The sequence below is a fragment of the Patagioenas fasciata genome, chromosome 17, assembly GCF_037038585.1.
Source record: "Patagioenas fasciata isolate bPatFas1 chromosome 17, bPatFas1.hap1, whole genome shotgun sequence".
Taxonomy (NCBI): Eukaryota; Metazoa; Chordata; class Aves; order Columbiformes; family Columbidae; genus Patagioenas; species Patagioenas fasciata.
The window spans coordinates 5,275,829-5,293,164 of NC_092536.1; the positions used below are offsets into that span (position 1 = coordinate 5,275,829).

At 52.6% G+C, this 17,336-nt stretch overlaps 1 protein-coding gene across 2 annotated transcripts in view; it reads left to right on the forward strand.

Moving 5' to 3' along the window:
* The window catches only part of RPH3A (rabphilin 3A), a 31,130-nt gene that overhangs the window by 4,379 nt on the left and 9,415 nt on the right, over nt 1-17,336 (forward strand). Inside the window, exons 2-7 of one of the 2 annotated variants that reach the window (XM_065851905.2) lie at nt 4,225-4,452; nt 4,970-4,984; nt 5,782-5,925; nt 14,577-14,706; nt 15,556-15,642; nt 16,093-16,258. In XM_065851905.2, coding sequence (XP_065707977.1) covers nt 4,376-4,452; nt 4,970-4,984; nt 5,782-5,925; nt 14,577-14,706; nt 15,556-15,642; nt 16,093-16,258 — 619 coding nt within the window. In that variant the 5' untranslated portion in view covers nt 4,225-4,375. The remainder of the gene's footprint in view (nt 1-4,224; nt 4,453-4,969; nt 4,985-5,781; nt 5,926-14,576; nt 14,707-15,555; nt 15,643-16,092; nt 16,259-17,336) is intronic. The other variant, XM_065851906.2, reaches the window with a different exon arrangement.

Here is a 17,336-nt window from a genome sequence, read left to right on the forward strand (position 1 = left end):
TCAGGTCTCCGTGGCCCCTATAGCCATGCAGATATGCTATAGGGGATGCTGTGTGGTGTGTGTGGCTCCTATGCTGGGCAGGCTCTTTTATTTTCCTGGGAAAAGAGGAGCTGGGGTGTTGCAGGATGCTCGGGCAGAGCTGGGTGCGGATGTGCGGTGTCTGTGCCAGGTCTCTGGTTGGGACCCGAGGCCACTGTGGTTTGCACAGCTCTCGGGGTGCCAGGCACCAGTGCTGGGATGTGGGATGTCCTGATGGATTCATGAGATTGTGGCAAATGTCACTGTGAGCTGGGAGAGAATTCCAGCCAAAAATGGTGTTTGGGGACACACAAGGAGGTTCCCATCTCAGGGCTGCTGGTGCATCCCGGCTTCTGCATTCCTTGACTGGTGGTGTCCTAGTGGGTCCTTGTCACCCCCAAATGCTCATCCCTTCTCTCTGGCCATGGGGAGCCCCATCAGGCAATCCCACACTCATACCCTATTTTTCCCTCCATATCCCCAGCTCTGCCATCCAACTGGGGAGGATAAATCAGCTCCCGAGACAGTGCGAAAGCCCCGTCAGCCTGACAGAGGATGGTGTTTGGATCTGTTGGAGTTCAAAACCTCCTGTTTGGCGATGACACACAGAAATAATCTCTCACTTGGCATCCGAGCAGCAGTTTGGGTTATTTGTTTGGGGTCTGGCTGCTGGCTGTGAATAATAAGCTGCTACCGATGCTCTGTCTGCAAGTGTATTTCACCGAGTGAATGGACGGGCTCTAAAACCTGTTCTTTTGAACCAGATTAATCGCATTAGGCTTTGTCAATGCAAAAATTACCTCATCATTGGCACTGGCAGGTGGTGTAGAGCAGCAGACTTATTCAATATTTAAGAAAGCTGCATTGCAGAGCTGAGAAGGCTGGAGAAATAGGTTGCCTGTGTCAGTGTCTTTGGTGGAGACGATCCCTGCAGGCACCACTGAGTGCAAAGTGTTGAGCTCACAGTAAAAAACCTGATTATTGCACGGAGAGTCTTAAAATGCTGAATTTTCTCTTTTCTACCCTGGTATGTTAAAGCCATGTGTTTGGGCAGCCCTGTGATGGTCTCGCTTTGCAGATGCTGGGGTGGTGGTGGTGATGTGGGTGGCTCTGGTGGCTTCGGGTCCTGCCCAGGGCACCCACCACCCCGTGTCGCTCCCTGTGTCCACGGGGCAGGATGGGGGTCCCACCGGGGGGCAAGGGGCACCCACTGTCTTCTGATGCTGCATCTGCCAAATTTTGGGCGCTGGCGGTGGGCCGGTGAATCAGCACCTCTTGGCTCAGAGCGAGCGGCGTCTGCGGGCAGGACGGCAGCGCCAGCGGTTCGGGGAGAGGCAAAGTGATTCATAGAAGACTTTCAACCCCTTTTTATTAAGGCGTGATCAAATTCAGGGGCTCTGTCGTGCTGAAGTAATGGAGCGGTGTGATTAGAGTCATGTGGCTCTTCCTTAAGGCCAGAAATTAAGACTTCGCTTCTATTCCTGGCTCTGCCCGGGACACGCCGTGTTCACACCAGCGGGAGCTGCCTCCTCCATCCTCCCGACCTCCGCTTGCCATCGGGGAACCTCGAGCATCCAGAGCTGTGCAGGGACCTGGGGGAGCAGGTCCTGGGACCCTTTGGGGACAGCAAATCCTGGGAGGTCTTGACATCCTCTTGAGGTGGAATATTTCCATTTCATTAACTTAAACGCTGCTGCACCCCATCGATCATGACTTGGATTGCCACGTCCTTTTGCTTGTGAACAAGGATTGGGTGGGGGCAAAAAGCCACCGAAAGCTGTTATTTTGTTCTTTGCTGCGCACTAAAAATGCAGAACCGAGCATTAGGACAAGCAAGAGTAGTTGCTGGAAGTAATGCAAAGTAGATGTTCAGAATCTATTATTTATAGGCGCAGGGAAAGGCTGGTGTATTCCTCCAGGAGCCGTCCCTGGGCTCTTCTCCATCCGCAACAAAGCAGAACGCCTGTGGCCTCGCTATTATTAGCAGAAAGTTCTAGTTGGGGGAAGGAGTTTTCCTTCCCACCAGCTGAAGTGCCGGTGATCGCTCTGCCCTCTTTGCTAGGAAAAATCAGGGATTTTCCCCTATTCTTTGTACATTTGGGGTGGCTGCTCCTGCTCTGCGTGACCTTGGGCAAGTCCCCTATCCACCTGCATCTCCCCAAAACTGGGTGCTGGCAAGAGGAACTGCCCTCCCAGGGCACCCCCTTAAATCTGCAGGGAACCTCACGAGACCCCCTGCTCCTGGTGGGGCCCCGAATCCCTGGCAGGAGTTTGCTGCTGCAGTGCAGATTGTGGGGATGTAAATGAACAATTTGCTTATTTAACTGACCTTGTCAATTAGAGCCTTCTGCTTTGGCATGGGAATAGTTGCTGTATGAAACAAGTGGAGCATTAATTACACCATGTGCTTCACTGTTTGGTTTGTTTTTTGGTGTGTGTATATATATCTATATATCTGTATTTTTGCAAGTTATCAGTGAAGCAAAGGTGAGCCTCAAATCTCTGCTGACACTTCAGGGGGTGATGGAGAAACACCTGCAATGTTGCAGAGCAGAAAGTGGAGGATGTGATTTATAATTTTTCCCTTTTCTGGGAATGTTGCATGTTTTTCATGGCTCGGAGCCTGTGATTTTAGCGAGCCAGTTTTGCAGACTCCTGTTTTGCATCTTCTCCTCGGGACAACCTCCCCAACTGGAGTTTTGCTGGGGGCTGGAGTTGCTTTGTGCCCTGCAAAGGTGCATTTGCCGGATTTGGGCTGAGCTCTGGTCTTGCCGGGATGCACTGGAACATTAATGGCTTTGGTGCTGGGACTCAGCAGGACATGGGTGGCTGATCCCTCCAGCTGGGCAGGGATCTGGGGCAGCATCTTCCTGGCGCAGCAGATGTGGGAGGGTGAATGGTCCACAGGCTGGGTGCAGCGCTGGTGCTCGCAGGACAGGCTCTGCAGAGGGTTTTGGGGTTTTACAGGCTTTTTTGTTTTTTTCAGCTCTGCTGCAGGCAGGAGGAAGCAATTCAAATGCAGGTGCTGCAGCGATGCAGGCTGCTGCGGCGGGGGAGTCCCGGTGGGTACCCCATGCTTGCTCTGTGCGGGGGAACAACCCACAGATGGGAGATGGTTGAGCTCACAAAAACTTCACCCGTGGGCAGGGGATCCTAACGAAGGGGTGATTTGTATCCTTCGCGTTGCCTGGTGCTCTCGTTAGTGCTGCAGCAAAGCTGAGCCCTTTGAGGATGGATTGCCTTTGCTCTTTTATTTCCATCTTACAGACTGTAATGAGAGACTCGACCTGAGTTTCTCCCTGTGCCCGTGGTATCTCATGGGTGACGCCGTCCACAGACCCACGAGCTGCACCTGCTGCCCTTGGGGACCATCCCCAGGTGGTGACAGTGGCTCAGGGTGTGATTGCAGCATCCCCAGGCTGGGCAGGGGTGAAGGATCCTGCCCTTGGCTGGGGGACACTGGGGGACACTGCGCTGCCTGCACTGTTTTTTCCCCAAAAGAGACGATGGGACAGATGCATCCATCCTGGTGTTGTGGGTGATGCTGCTTGGCATCAGCTTGGGCTTTGCTGTCCAGTCCCCGTCCCTGTGCAGTGAGTAGGGGGTTAAATGAGTAGTGGGATAAACACACACTCACGTTCTGAATTTTACATTGATTTGTTTATCAATAAAAACCATCAGTTTTGCTGAAAGGGGAAGGGTTTGGACAGGTCCCTTTGTGGTGATTCCTGTGTCAAGATAAGTAGACAGAACATCGCCTTTGGGTCCTGCTGCCACATCCTCCTTTGGTGCATCTCCAGGTTTTATTTTGCAAAAACTTTAGCAAAGCAAAATGAAAAAGGAGGAGTTCTGATCCAGAGCGCCTGTGCTTTTTGGGGAGGACAACAAGATGTGCTGGGTTTTGGGGGGAAAGTTCCCTTGTTTTTAGCTTTTTCTCCGAAACAGGAAGATCCTCTTCCCTTCCAACTCTGAAGCCTCATAATTAATATGAGGTCAGGTATCTCATTAATCACATCTGTGCCGAGCGCGGCTGCGTTGCCCTCCCTGGAGGGTGATGGTTGTCGCCTCCTGCATCTCATGCACAACATCAAGACAGTGGCTCAAGTGACGTTCCCCTTCCTCTCCCTGCTCTCACTCCTCTTCATGCCAAAAATAAAGCCCTGCCCAGTATGATTTTGGGTTTTGGTTATTTTTTTTTCTCTGCAGCCTGGTGGAAAGCACCAGGTCCCCTCCGTCAGCATCGCTGCCAGCTGAGAGCACAGGCAGAGGAGCAAAGTGATTTTTGGCGTTTGTCGGTGGAGCCATCGTTGTGCCTGAACTCGCTCCGCGAGTCCCCGCATCCCCTCGGCACCCGGCGATGACCGACGCGGTGGTGGGCGGCAGCTCTGACCGGTGGATGTGCCCCAGTGACAGGACCATGTCTCTCCGGGCCAGGTGAGAGGAGGGGACCAGGGACACAGGGATGGAGCTGGGGAGGACGAGAGTCCTTGGGGGTAGGAGGTGATGCGGGTGCAACCACCCCAGTTCCTCTTCTGAGGACGCTGGGAATTGGGTTTACACCCGTTGGATGGGGACATTTTGCCTCCTAAACCCCCTGAGAAGGGTTGGCAGAGATGGACCCATGGGTGTCACGCACCCCTGTGCTGATGAGGAGCCTTATCTGTCTGTCCTGACGCCCTCCAACACATCCGCCATGCTGGGCGATGCTGCAGGGCTCTGTCCCGGTGGGATGGGTGGTGGCAGCACCCATGGATGGGGCTGGTTTTGTGTGCTGGGACAATGCAGGTGCTGGGAACTGGCTGCTCTGCAATGCTTTGGGGGAACAGCAGGATCCATGAGGGGGACGCACTGTTGGGCACCATCATCCCCGAGGTGGGGAGAGTGCAGGCTGAGCTGGCCCTGTCCCCTCTGTCCCCTAATCCTTGTCCCCTCTCTTTCTTTTGCCTCCCAGCAGCGAGAAGGAGCAGTAAGTATCTCACTTGTTTGGGTTTATTTGGCCTATTGCTCTTTACTTGCCACTCTCGCTGTCTTGAGAGAGCAGGAAAAACCTTGCCCTAGATGCAAGAAAAAAGCAATTAGTTTGAGGAAGTTTTGCATGGGGTTTTAATGAATTTTAAGGCTTAAGACCATGGGAGTCTGCCCAGTCCAGGGGGAAAAGACACAGGAAAGGTCTTTAGATGAGCAGAAGAAGCGGGGGGAGGAGGGACATTTTTGCCTTTTGCATCCTTCGTTAGCATTGCCCCTTGGCCACCTGCTAATTTGCAGGGCTGAGTGGCAAATGTTATTGTGTCACCACGTTCCTGTGCCACCAGGTTAAAGCTGCCTGACACCCAGGCTGTGCTCACTGTGCAAGACGATCTTTGGAATTGGTGTTAAGAGAGGGAAAAACTTTCATGTTTGATGAAATGTACCCCCAAAAATACCTTCTCCCGCAGCCATCACCCCAGTATAGCAGCTCCCTGGCAAAAACATGGTGCAAAAGCAACTACATCAGTTGATGCTTAACATGGAAATAATGAGAATATTTTTGAGAAGGAAATTGGTTTTCTCTGTATGAAACGAGTGTTTCTATATGAAACCCTCCTAAAAGGGAAGTAAGAGCTTTAACTTGCTGGGTGGGGGGCGTTTGCAGGACTCCGCAGAGAATGGGGGGTATTGCACCCCATCTTCCCAAAGCTTGGGAACTGCTGCCTGGCTGTTGCGCCCACTTGTGTGTGCACATACGTGATCTGTGGCCAAACCCCGTTCCCCCTGTCCCCGCAGAGTCCCCGCTGGCTGGACAACGCGGGGCGGCCAACCCGACCGGCAGCGCAAGGGCGAGGAGCTGACGGACGAGGAGAAGGAGATCATCAACCGGGTCATCGCCCGGGCCGAGAAGATGGAGGAGATGGAGCAGGAGCGCATTGGGTATGATGGGGGTGGCACCGGTGACATGGGAACGGGGGGACCCTGGGCCTGGCGGTACCGGGGGAGCATGGGCTCTGGCCGCTCTCCTGCGCTGCACTGCAGTGCTTCTGAACCGAGCTGCGGGGGATCTTTTAGAGCTGGCGTTGGTCCTCGGCCAGGAGGAACCTGTGAGCAGGGGAGGGAGCTGCATGTTCTGGACCAAGAATTTATAGTCTCATTGATTTTTTTTTTATTATTTTTTTTATTTTTTTATTTTTTTTTAAATGACAAGTGGTTGCTGTTCTGTCACTTTGTCCAGCAGCAAGCAGCCCATCCCTGGCTTTCGGAGAGAAGTGGAAGGACAGACACGGGGTAGCAGTGATGAGAGAGCTGGGGTGGTTCAACCTGGAGAAGATAAGGCTCCAGGGAGACTTTGTGACCTTTCCGTACTTAAAGGGGACCATAAGAAAGATGGGAACAGACTTTTCAGCAAGGCCTGTTGTGATAGGACAAGGGGTGATGGTTTTAAACTAAAGGAGGGAGATTCAGGCTGGACATGAGGAAGAAATTGTTGCCCCTGAGGGTGGTGAGAGCCTGGCCCAGCTTGAGCAGAGAGGTGGTGGATGAACCATCCCTGGAGACATCCCAGGCCAGGCTGGACGGGGCTCTGAGCAACCTGAGCTGGTGAAGATGTCCCTGCTCATGGCAGGGGTTGGAGCTCTGAAGGTCCCTTCAACCCAAACCATTCCATGATCTCATTCCAGACAGTGAAGCTGCTGCTGTTTGCCCAGTCCTGAACGCAGGCAAAGCTGTGGCTCACCAAAAGGTGTTTTGTCTTGTTTTAGGAACACAGATGGATCCATCAGCCCCTCCAGCCATGTGTCCTGGTGTTTAATCCCTCCTGCCACCCAGAAATGAGATGAATAGGTCAGAGCAATGATCAGCCTCAGGGCTGGCTCTGTGCTGGGACCAGCTCCCGGGGTATCTGGGGATGCTGGTGCTGCCCAGCCACATCATGGTGGGCACCCACGGTTGCTGATGGGTGCTGCGGCATTCCCAGCGTGGAGCAGCGGGCTCCAAGTGCCCGCGTTTGCTTTTACTGCATCTCTATCCTGCCTGGGCAAAGGTGCCAGGTGAAGTAATGCTCATAATTAGGTATTGACTTGCTGTACAGCTGGGAGTGGTTTTCCGGAGGGGATCTCCATAATCCCGTTTGTCAGGCATCCTGCCTTTTTTTCATTACAGAGGAGCATTTTCTTCTTGCTGAGCTTAAGCACCGACTGCCTTTTTTTTTGCCCCTTGCAGGGAAAATACTCAGGCCCAGGCAGGAACTGCACTTTCTTTTGAGGTCCCTTCCAGTCCCTTACATGCTGTGATTCTGCTGCCTCAGAGAGTGTCAAAGCCCCTCTCATACTTTGGGGTCAGCTTTGCTTGGCAAACAGGGACATGCAAAGCGTAGCACCACAACCGGAGGTTTAATCCATCACCCCGGCTGTTTAATACCACCAAAATACCCTGTGTGCGTTCGCGATGCAGCGCAGGGTGCTCCAGCTGCAGCATGTGCTCTTCCTCGGTGGCTGCAACCTGTTGCCTCCTAAGTGCTGGGTTTGTTTGCTTGTTTTTAGAAATGCTTAGTTAGGAGCAGGTTTGTGAAGAGCCGAGGCTGTTTGCACTGCCCGGGCTCGGTGGGTGCCCCACGGGTGTGCTGCTCCCAATTGGCATTGGTACAACATGCAACGCTTGCCTCTGCCGCCTTTCTGGCAGGAACCAGGTGAAAGCAGCTATGAATGGTGGTGATTCATTCCTGAAAAGTGCTTACAAACAGCGTTTTCCCCAGCTTTTTGCACACGTGCAGCCTCATAAGAATTACTCTCAAACGTGATGCTCTTTGGATCATGCTTAAATGAACTTCAGCAGTGGGGGAGAGATTTTAGTTTGCGTTGTGCATCCCTGCAGCTGTTTGCAAACCTGCAGAAACTCTCCCTTTTACCTTTGTTAGCTGAGGAGGAGGAGGAGGTTTTCTCGTCCCCATTCATGAAAAAGCTGGGCAGAGGACTCCGTGCCGTACTCGGAGCGGAGCTGGCGGATGTGCAGGCGCAGCTGATTTTCCTCCTGCGCGGAGGCGTCGCAGGAGCTGTGCCAGCTCCTTTGTGTTTGTTGGCTGGCAGAACAAGAGCTGTAGGATGTGCAGCTGCAGAAATACGGGACAGCAGCTATATCAGTCTTGTACAGAGCCACCCGTGCGGGAGCTGCTCGGACATTATCCAGAATAGCTCCTTATATTACAAAATAATCCGGGTTTGCCAGGCTGGCACCTCGCGGAGACACAGCGGTTGTGACTGTGTCCCTCAGTTGGACAGGCTGCTTTAGGGAGGTGCCCCTGGAAAGCTGGGTTTTCTGTGGTTTTCTGGGATTTTCTATTCCTGTAAGAGGAAAAGAAGGAAGATCCATTACAAACCTGGATTTTGGTTAATATAAAGAATAGCTTTCTTGAAGTGAATGTGCCTTCCCAAGGGGGAACATGCAGTAAATACTTGGAGTTGTCTTCATAAGTGGTTGGGTTGGAGGGATTGAGCTTCACAGATAATACCTGAGCGATCATGAAGTGCTGGCTGCTGGTCACCCTAGAGCCTTGAATTTCCTCCTGATTTAGTGTCCATCCATCTCCTCCTTTCTCCTGCCCTCTCGTGTCCCCTCTGCTGCATCCCTCCATCCCATGAGCCCCTCAGCCGGGACAAGGGGGGGAACAAATCGATGCTACTTGTCAAGAAGGTGTTTGTGAAATCGGGCTTCGTGTCGAATCCAGCTCAAATTAATTTAGCCGAAGAGTATTTTTAGCACCAGGGGTGGATGGCAGCCCGCGGGATACGTGCTCTGGATGCTGATGAGGATTGTAGGACAAGGGACACTTTGGTGTGTGTCGCCTTTTTTTGCTGGGTCATTGTCTCATAGCACAGAGAAGGATAATAAGAGCTGAAATCATCTTACACAGCGAGAGTGTGTTGGGTGTGACTTGATGAAGGACTTTACAGCTGCCAGGGGATTAGGATAATCCTTTTGAGGCAGTTCAGGGGCAAAGGACTTGGAGGACGGCAGGGATGGAGCCGTTCTCATCCCTTCTCCCTCTCTGTTTGGCCTGGGCGTGCTCGGGGGTCCCTGTGGGGCTCTGGTGATGCTCCAGCTGTGGCCCATGAGGAGCCCATTCCTCCCAGCTGACACCAGAGCACCTGCAGGCACTAATTGGCTCTGTTATGTACCTGTAATTAGGTGCCATCAATCACCCACCGAGTCTGCTCTGCTGCCTAATGAGATCTGTTGTGCTCTTGGCATTGAAGAAAAGATCTTAAACTGCCCAAAGGTAGAAATTTCTGTTTCTGGAGAGCACCTTGTGGCACAGAGCTGGTTCTCCTGGGGCTGATGTGACACATCGCTCCCAGATCTGGCCATGCCCCTGCCTGGGTGCAGCTATCCCCTTCCCTCTAAAAGTGTGATGGTTTGACTTTTAGGCCCCTCTAAAAGTGCAATGGTTTGACTGTCTCTCCCTGGGTTAGTCCCTCACCTTTCCTCCAAGTGGACCAGCTATCGAGCAGGATTACTTTTTAATTTGGCTGCTGATTGCTGGGATGACACATGCACAGTGCTGGAGCAGATGGCTGGAGTCACAGGGGATTAAGTCATTAACCTCAGTGGCGGGCAGCAGAGATGCTCTGTGGGGACCACGGGCTCATATTTTCCTCCTCGTGTTCAAACAACACCAAAATAAGGGCCAGGAAGGGCAGGGTGGTTGCTGGAGGCAGACGGAAATGTCTCCTGAGCTGCCAGCTTCTAGAAGAGATCAAGTTAATTCATGGCCAGAAGACCACTCATGGGCTTCTGAAAGATTTATTTTATCTTTATTTCCTCCTCAAAAAATCTACTCTCCTCTTTCTGAGGCTGGGATGAGCCTGCACAATAACAACTCCCCTGTGACACATCACAGGAGGCAGCGAGCACCTGGAGGGATGCACTAGCATGGAACAGGACACGCGGAAATGCGCAAATCCCTCAGCCTCCTCAGGCATCTTCCCTCCGTAGCAAAGGCTCTCGGTGCAGGATGAGCTTCAAAAGTCTACCTGTGAAAGCTCAGAAGATGCTTTACCTTTAGTTACCTGTGCGCTTGTAAGGCAAGAAAATTGCTTCTAATTTTCCATCCTGATTTTAATTATGTGTTCTTTAATCTGTAGCTTGGCTTCTTGTCTCTTTTATACCATTAAAATTAGACTTAATTTAATATTCAGCCCTTTAAGGCACATGATTTCCCCAAAGAGCCGAGTCAGTGCTTAATTCTGGAGGCGGTTGTTGACCTCCTTTGTGTTTTACTTGCATTTTTTTGCCACATAAGTGGTGGCTGAGTCCATCCCCACTGGGCTGGGGGTGCTCTGGGTCAGGTCCTTCCTCACGGATCAGGTCCTTCTCCCTCCCCGTGCAGCAGTTCTACATTTGCTGCACTAAATGTCCTCCCCAACGCCGTTTAAAACCCATTAGGCACATCTTTAGCCATTCATTTCTGCAGAGTGGCGATGAATATTTAAACACAACAAACTCTTTGGTGCCTGCCCTGCTGTTAAATCTTGTTTCCCGAGATCATCAGCACTTAACGCCGGTGACTCTGTCCCACCCTGGATTGTGCAAGAGAAAATGCTGTAGCAGTGCGGGTTTCTATCCTATCTAACGTGGTCCCACAGCCCATTGAGCAGCCTTTGCTGTGTCCCTGTGGGACTCTCCACCTGCCTGAAATCCCCAAGAAGGCCAGTGGTACCTGGGGTGTGTGAGGAAGAGTGTGGCCAGCAGGTTGAGGTTGGCTCTCCATCCTCCCCCTCTGCTCTGCCCTGGTGAGGCCTCATCTGCAGTACTGGGTCCAGTTCTGGGCTCCCAAGTTTAAGACAGACAAGGAATTACTGGAGAGAGTCCAGCAGTGGGCTACAAAGATGCTGAGGGGTCTGGAGCATCTTTCTGACAAGGAAAGGCTGAGAGAGCTGGGGCCGTTCAGCCGGAGAAGCTGAGAGGGTTCTTATCAATGTGATAAATATCTCAGGGTGGGTCTCAAGAGGATGGACCAGACTCTTTTCAGAGGTGCCCAATGATGGGATGAGGGGCAACAGGCACAGACTGAAACACAGGAGGTTCCCTCTGAATATGAAGAGAAACTTCTTTCCTTTGAGGTGCCAGAGCCTGGAACAGGCTGCCCAGAGCGGGTGTGGAGTCTCCTTCTCTGGAGACAATGCTGTGCAATCTGCTCTGGTGACCCTGCTTTAGCAGGGGTTGGACTGGGTGATCTCCAGAGGTCCCTTCCAGCCCCAACTCATCTCTGTTCCTGTGATATTTGCAGCTCCTCCTCACAACACCAGCCCTTCCCCACCTGGCCATGGGCAGGAGCAGGCAGGGACGTCTCCTCCAGCCCTTGCTGCCCTGGGGCTGCTCATCTTTCTCTTCCAAACCATGTTTCTGGGGCCAGGCAGACATTATATTATCGGGGGACTGTTTTATTACTGTTATCTCAGGTGCACGTTAAGCATTTCAGATATAGCGCATCAACCGGTTCTTATATCGCGCTCCCATCGGTGACTAATCCCGATTTCTCCGGCAGATGACGGATGCTCTCCTGCTCCGTGGGGCATTACTCCTCTATATTTTTTTCCCCCATATTTTAACGATGTGAAGCAGATTTCCTGCTCTTTGAAGTCAGTCTTACAGAGGAATGGGCACTTTGAAGCGCCCATAATGATGAGGAAGATGTTGCTGTGGTCCTAGAGATGTGCAGGGGAGAGGGATGGATTGGATGGCTGGTTTGTGGGCAATAAAAATAAGAAGCAAATGATATCTTGGGGAAGAGGGAGAGCAAAGCTTTCAAGAAGGCATTGAACTGGTTCCTGGGCAAGCGCAGACCATCCCTCTGGTTACTGGGTAGTGACCAGCCCATGCGTGGAGGGTGGTGTTGGGTGAAATTAAAGAGAAATTTGGGCTTTTTGCTCACCTTGCTCAGGAGCTTCCCAGCCTTTGGGTCTCAGTGCAGTACCCCTTGCCCAGCTCCTCTTTCTGCCAGGTTCACGCCAGAACTTAAAGATTTCAATTTTTAGACAGTCTTCTCAAAGCAGAGTTTGAATCAGAGGGTAAAAAAGCCCCATTTCTCTGGCTCGAACGGGTGTTTTAATTAAGCAAATATGCTTTGCTTGAAACTGGTGCCACAGGTGTGTGTACTGACTGCTGGAGCTTTTCCACTGGTTAAAAAAAAACCTCTTAAGGAGCCACTTCTGGTAAATGAGAGACTGGGAAAGATTTTGCAGCAGCTAAATAATGAATCTTTTAAAATGCAAAGGCTTTTATTTTTTTTCCTTTTGCTTTGATTGTGCCATTTGTTCTAGTTTCTATAATAAGTTTGTTTGGGCTTGCAGATTTCCAACTGGAAGCTGCTTCTCTTGGAGCAGAGCTCTTGCAGCACAGGGTGGGGGAATTGCGGAAGATCTGGGCTTGTACGTGTGCTTCACTGCCAGGAAAATAGAGGTTCTGCCACAGAAACGTTTTCCCTGCCCAGGTGGGAGCGATGTGCTGCGACAGAAGCTGGATGTTATTGGTTATTTGCTGTTGGGGGCTTTTTTGTGGGGACCCCATGTTGCACATGGTGGGACGTGGGCTGGAAACAACTATGGTATGATTATTATTATTTTTTAAATAAGTCTTTTAGGAACAGCTGCTTTCCAGTTTCTAAGTGGAATAATGCTCATTGCCGACCGATCATTAGCAGGATGATGCGACTCCTGAAATCACGTGTTTGCAGCAGGGTCTGTCGGCTGTGGAGCTTGGGAAGGCACCACGGGCAGACGATGCTTTAGCAGCTGATTTATTCTGTAGGAAGAAATCACCCGTGGATCGTCTGCACAGCACGGAGCAGATGCTCGGGGGCAGGGATAGAGAGCTGAGAATAAAGTCGGAGCGGGGAGCTGGGCTCACAGAGCATCCCTGTTAAGAGCAAAGTGGAAAGGCATTAAAGCACCTCGCTATGGCCTGAGAATGTTATTTTTCAACGAAAACTGTTCTGTTCGGGAAACAAACCGGCTCAGGCTGAGAACCAGAATTGCTGTGTTTAGAGAGCTGGTGGTTGTGTCACTGCTGAAACTTCAGGCGATGACACCAGAGGAACTTTCAGGCTGGCCCGTCTGGTGACACCAGAGCTGTGAACACGGCGATTTCTCCCATCTGCTGGCTCTGTCTGGCTCCCCAGCCCAGATTTCCCAGTCCAGCCTAGTCCAGCTTTCCCATCTCCTTGCTGGGAATGGGCTGCAGGTTCATGAATAACCCTCTGGAGGCACCTCTACATCCCCAGCCCTGAGCGCTGAGGGAGATCAGCCCCTGCCTAGGTTGGGGTAGGAAATTCTCTGGTGGGTTTTAGCAGGGCCAGCGTCTTCCACCTCAATGAGTAGTTGTGATAATGTGGCTTTGATCGGATAACACACACTGGATTGTGGAGCCGTGTCCCCGCTTTGGGCTGGATTAAACGCTTCGACATGCTTCCATTGACTGCAGTGAGTCTCCGACAAATAGGTTGCACGTTCCACGATGCTTTATTATTTTCCCTTCTTGCTGCTATCCCTGTACCAAGCACCCACGTCAACACCATTGCATTTCCACGGGGTGCCGGCTGCCCCGCAGACCAACCACAGCGGCCACTGCGCCGAGGGGAGCTCAGATATTGCTTGTGAGCGATTCCGAGGTGCCGGCAGCCAAGCTGGCGTAAATCTGAAGCTGTCATCAGCCATGTGGGAAAATGTCTTTTAAACGTTGGGTGTTTTTTATGGCAGGCTTTGTCAGATTTGGGTCAGGGAGCGGATGCAGCCCCGCAGGCAAGGGGCTGCGGTTCTCTCTGGTGGGCTTGGTTCTCCTCCTCCTTTTCTTCATTCCTTCTCCTTCCTCCCTGAATGGCATAAATACTGCATCCTTTTTTTCCCTTCTACTGCTATTTTTAGGGCCAGGATTCTGGGTTAACTGAGCGTACAACTCGCTCTAGGGTGCTCGGCAGGCAACTTGCTCCTGCTTTGCAAACTGCTTTTGCCTCTGCTATTTTTCTTTTCAGAAGTTGCTTAACTGTGGGTTTTTTTCACCTTTGCAGTAAGCAGATGTATTTTTACAACCTGTTCTCCAGGGAGCTTTTTGCATCTTACTCAAAGGGCTAAGAATTTCCATAAAGTAAATTATATGCAACTTCTTTTTCTTAGAAAATGAGAAAACTAATTAATTTATCCAGTCCTCCCGCCAGAGCCCTTCCAAGATCTCCTTTCACAGCTCCTCCATGGGCAGTCACTGGGACTGGGTGGAAAAGTTTCCATTTCGGGGGGGGCAAAAAGCCGCTTCACTGATGCCAAACCGCTTTGTGCAAAGGTGTTAACTTGGATGGATTTTACAAATGTGTGTGTATGCAGGAGCTGTGGTGATGTCGGTGGAAGTTAAGAGTCATGCAATATAAAGCTATAAGGGAATATAATACTCTGACATGTCCCCTGGGATGTGTCTTTTCCCCTGATCACTGGAAGAGGAGGGATTGCTGGAAACTACACCGGTGGCTGGACCAAAGGCAGCAGCTGCCCCGGGGAGTGGGACCCTGCGTCCCGGCTGTGACATCCCTGTCCCCTCTCTGCCAGGCGGCTGATGACCCGGCTGGAGGACATGCGCCGCAGCGTGCTGGGGGACGGGGTGAACCGGTGCATCCTCTGCGGGGAGCAGCTGGGGCCGCGGGGATCTGCCTGCGTTGTCTGCGAGGACTGCAAGAAGGTGAGGCAGCGCCCCGCTGCAGCCCCCCGCGCCCACAAACCCTCCCCAGTGCCAGAACAAGCACCTTGATATTTGGGTGTATGTGGCAATGTTTGTGCCCAGGTGACCAAGAGGCCACCGGCATCCTGACTTGTGCCAGCACTGGTGTGGCCACCAGGACCAGGGCAGTGACCATCCCTTGAACTGGGCAGGGAGAGGCCAAACCTCAAATCCTGGGGTCAGTTTTGGGCTCCTTATGCTGAGAAAAAGCCCTTGAGGTGCTGGAGCGAGTTGAGAGAAGGGAATGGAGCTGGTGAGGGGCAGGAGCACAAGTGTGATGGGAGCGGCTGAGGGAGCTGGGGGGAGACCTTCTGATCTCTGAACTGCCTGGAAGGAGCTTGGAGCCAGGGGGGGTTGGGCTCTGCTCCCCAGGAACAAGCACCAAGACGAGAGGAAATGGCCTCAAGTTGCGCCAGGGGAGGCTGAGGTTGGATCTGGGGAACAATTTCTTCCCCAAAGGGCTGTGGGGCATTGGAACAGGCTGCCCAGGGCAGTGCTGGAGTCACCATCCCTGGAGGGTTGGGCAGATGCAGAAATGAGGTTTTCAGGGACATGGGTCAGTGCTAGGGGTGGGTTAACAATTGGACTTGATGATCTTGAGACTCTTTTCCAAACAAAATTATTCTATTCTATGATTACCCAGCATCCCTCTGCACATGGCACATCCTACAGTCTCTGATGCTTGTACTGGGAGAGCTCTCATTAACCGTCTCTCATTAATCTCACACTCCTGAGGAGTGATGCTGGTGCAGTGGGACCTTTCACTTCCTGCTGCCACCTGATGCTTTGCTTTTTTTGTTTTCCCCGCAGAACGTCTGCACCAAGTGCGGGGTGGAGACCACCAACAGCCGGCCCCATGCCATCTGGCTCTGCAAGATCTGCAGCGAGCAGCGGGAGGTGAGCGCGGCACCGGCTGCTTCTCCTGTTGGAGCGGGGACATGGTCCCTGTCCCCACCCCAGACCTCTGAGATGGGACCAGCTCCAGGCTGGGTGATGCTCCCAGGGACTTCCAACCCGTCCCCGCTGAACCTCACCCAGTTGCTTGCGTCTGGTTCTTATAGGATGATCTTGGTTTTTAGATAAAGTGTCACTTTTTTTTTTTCCTCAAAAGCAAAGTCTTGGGGTTGAAGAGGCCGTTGTGGGCAGATGTTGGCTCCCTGCCACCTACAGTGTGCGAAAGTCAAAGAGTTAATTAATGGACAGGGTGGGCAGTGGGGTGCTGGGGGTTTCACATCCTCAGTGTTGTCTGCTGGAGGCAGACTCCAGTGACACGGGGATGAAGGCTGCCTGGTCTGCACCCAGCATCCCCCCCTGACGTGGGTGCCACCCCATTTCTTGCACGCCCAGGTGTGGAAACGCTCCGGTGCCTGGTTCTTCAAGGGTTTGCCCAAGCAAGTCCTGCCCCAGCCGATGCCCGTCGGCAAGAACAAGGGACCCCAAGCCCTGAGCGAGCCCAGCCCATCGGAGCCACCCACCCAGGACCCGAAACTCCCCTCCCGTGCACCCACCCGAGGTAGGTGACAGCAGGTGCTGACCCTGTCCCTCTGTTCAAGGGGCAGGGGTTCCACCAGCGAGGTGCTGGGTCACCTCCCCACTGTCTGCAAGGGCGACCCTTAGCAAAAGGACTCATGTAGCTGCTGCCTTTGTTCTAAATGGTGCAGAAATTTCCCTGTGGAGGCTTCCTCAGGGCTCTCCAGGTCAGGATGGGGTTTGCAGGGACATCCCTGAGCATCCCCAGCCCTGGATGGGGATCTGGGGTGCCCAGCTGGGAGTTTGGGCAATGCCTGGGAATGAACACTGTGATGCAGAAGCCTAGAAAAAAATAAGAATAAATAAGGAAATGTGGGGAAGGAGTGTTGGCACAGCCCCAGGCTGGTGTTGGTGGGATGGGTGGGCTGCAGCTTCACCCCTTCTCGCTCTGTTTGTGCCCTCCAAGGCCAGGCGGATGCTGGGCCCCCGGCCGAGCAGGACTTTGATGGTAAGCACTGGCATTATGCCCTCCCCTGTGCTACTGCCTGGGTGCTGAGCTCCCTCTCTCCCTCCTCCTGTCGCCATGGGTTGTTCCTGCGGGAGCTGGCAGCGGCAAGACCTCTTCTTGCTGCTGCCACCCACCACATGGGGACCGAGTTATTCTGGGGCTTCCTCACCTCCTGCACACGCCTGGGCTGAAATGCTGCAATTTCGAGCAGCTGAGCAGAGTGCTGAGTGCTGAGTAGAATTACCGCCATAGGTGACATTTCCTGATGCTGATTGATGGGTGTTTTTCTAGTTATTTAATGGCAGTCCTTAGAAAACCTCCTGTGGAAACTTTTTAGGAGGCTCATGGGGGATTTGTGCATGTCGGCGAGGGGTGGAGCAGCCGAGCTGCTCTGTTCGTGGTGGGTTTTCCCCACCGAAGCTCCTGGTGCCGGTGCCCTGTGCTCAGCCTTGAGTTAATTTTTACAAATAACCCTCATTTTCACAGTTCAGCATCGGTGTGCCAAGGCAATGAGATTACCTGATCCTCCTCCAGCACCAGCTGCTCCCGCCTGGGCAATGATGAGGCTGGGAGCAGCTCAGTGCCTGCAAACTCTCCTCTTGCTCTCCTCTTC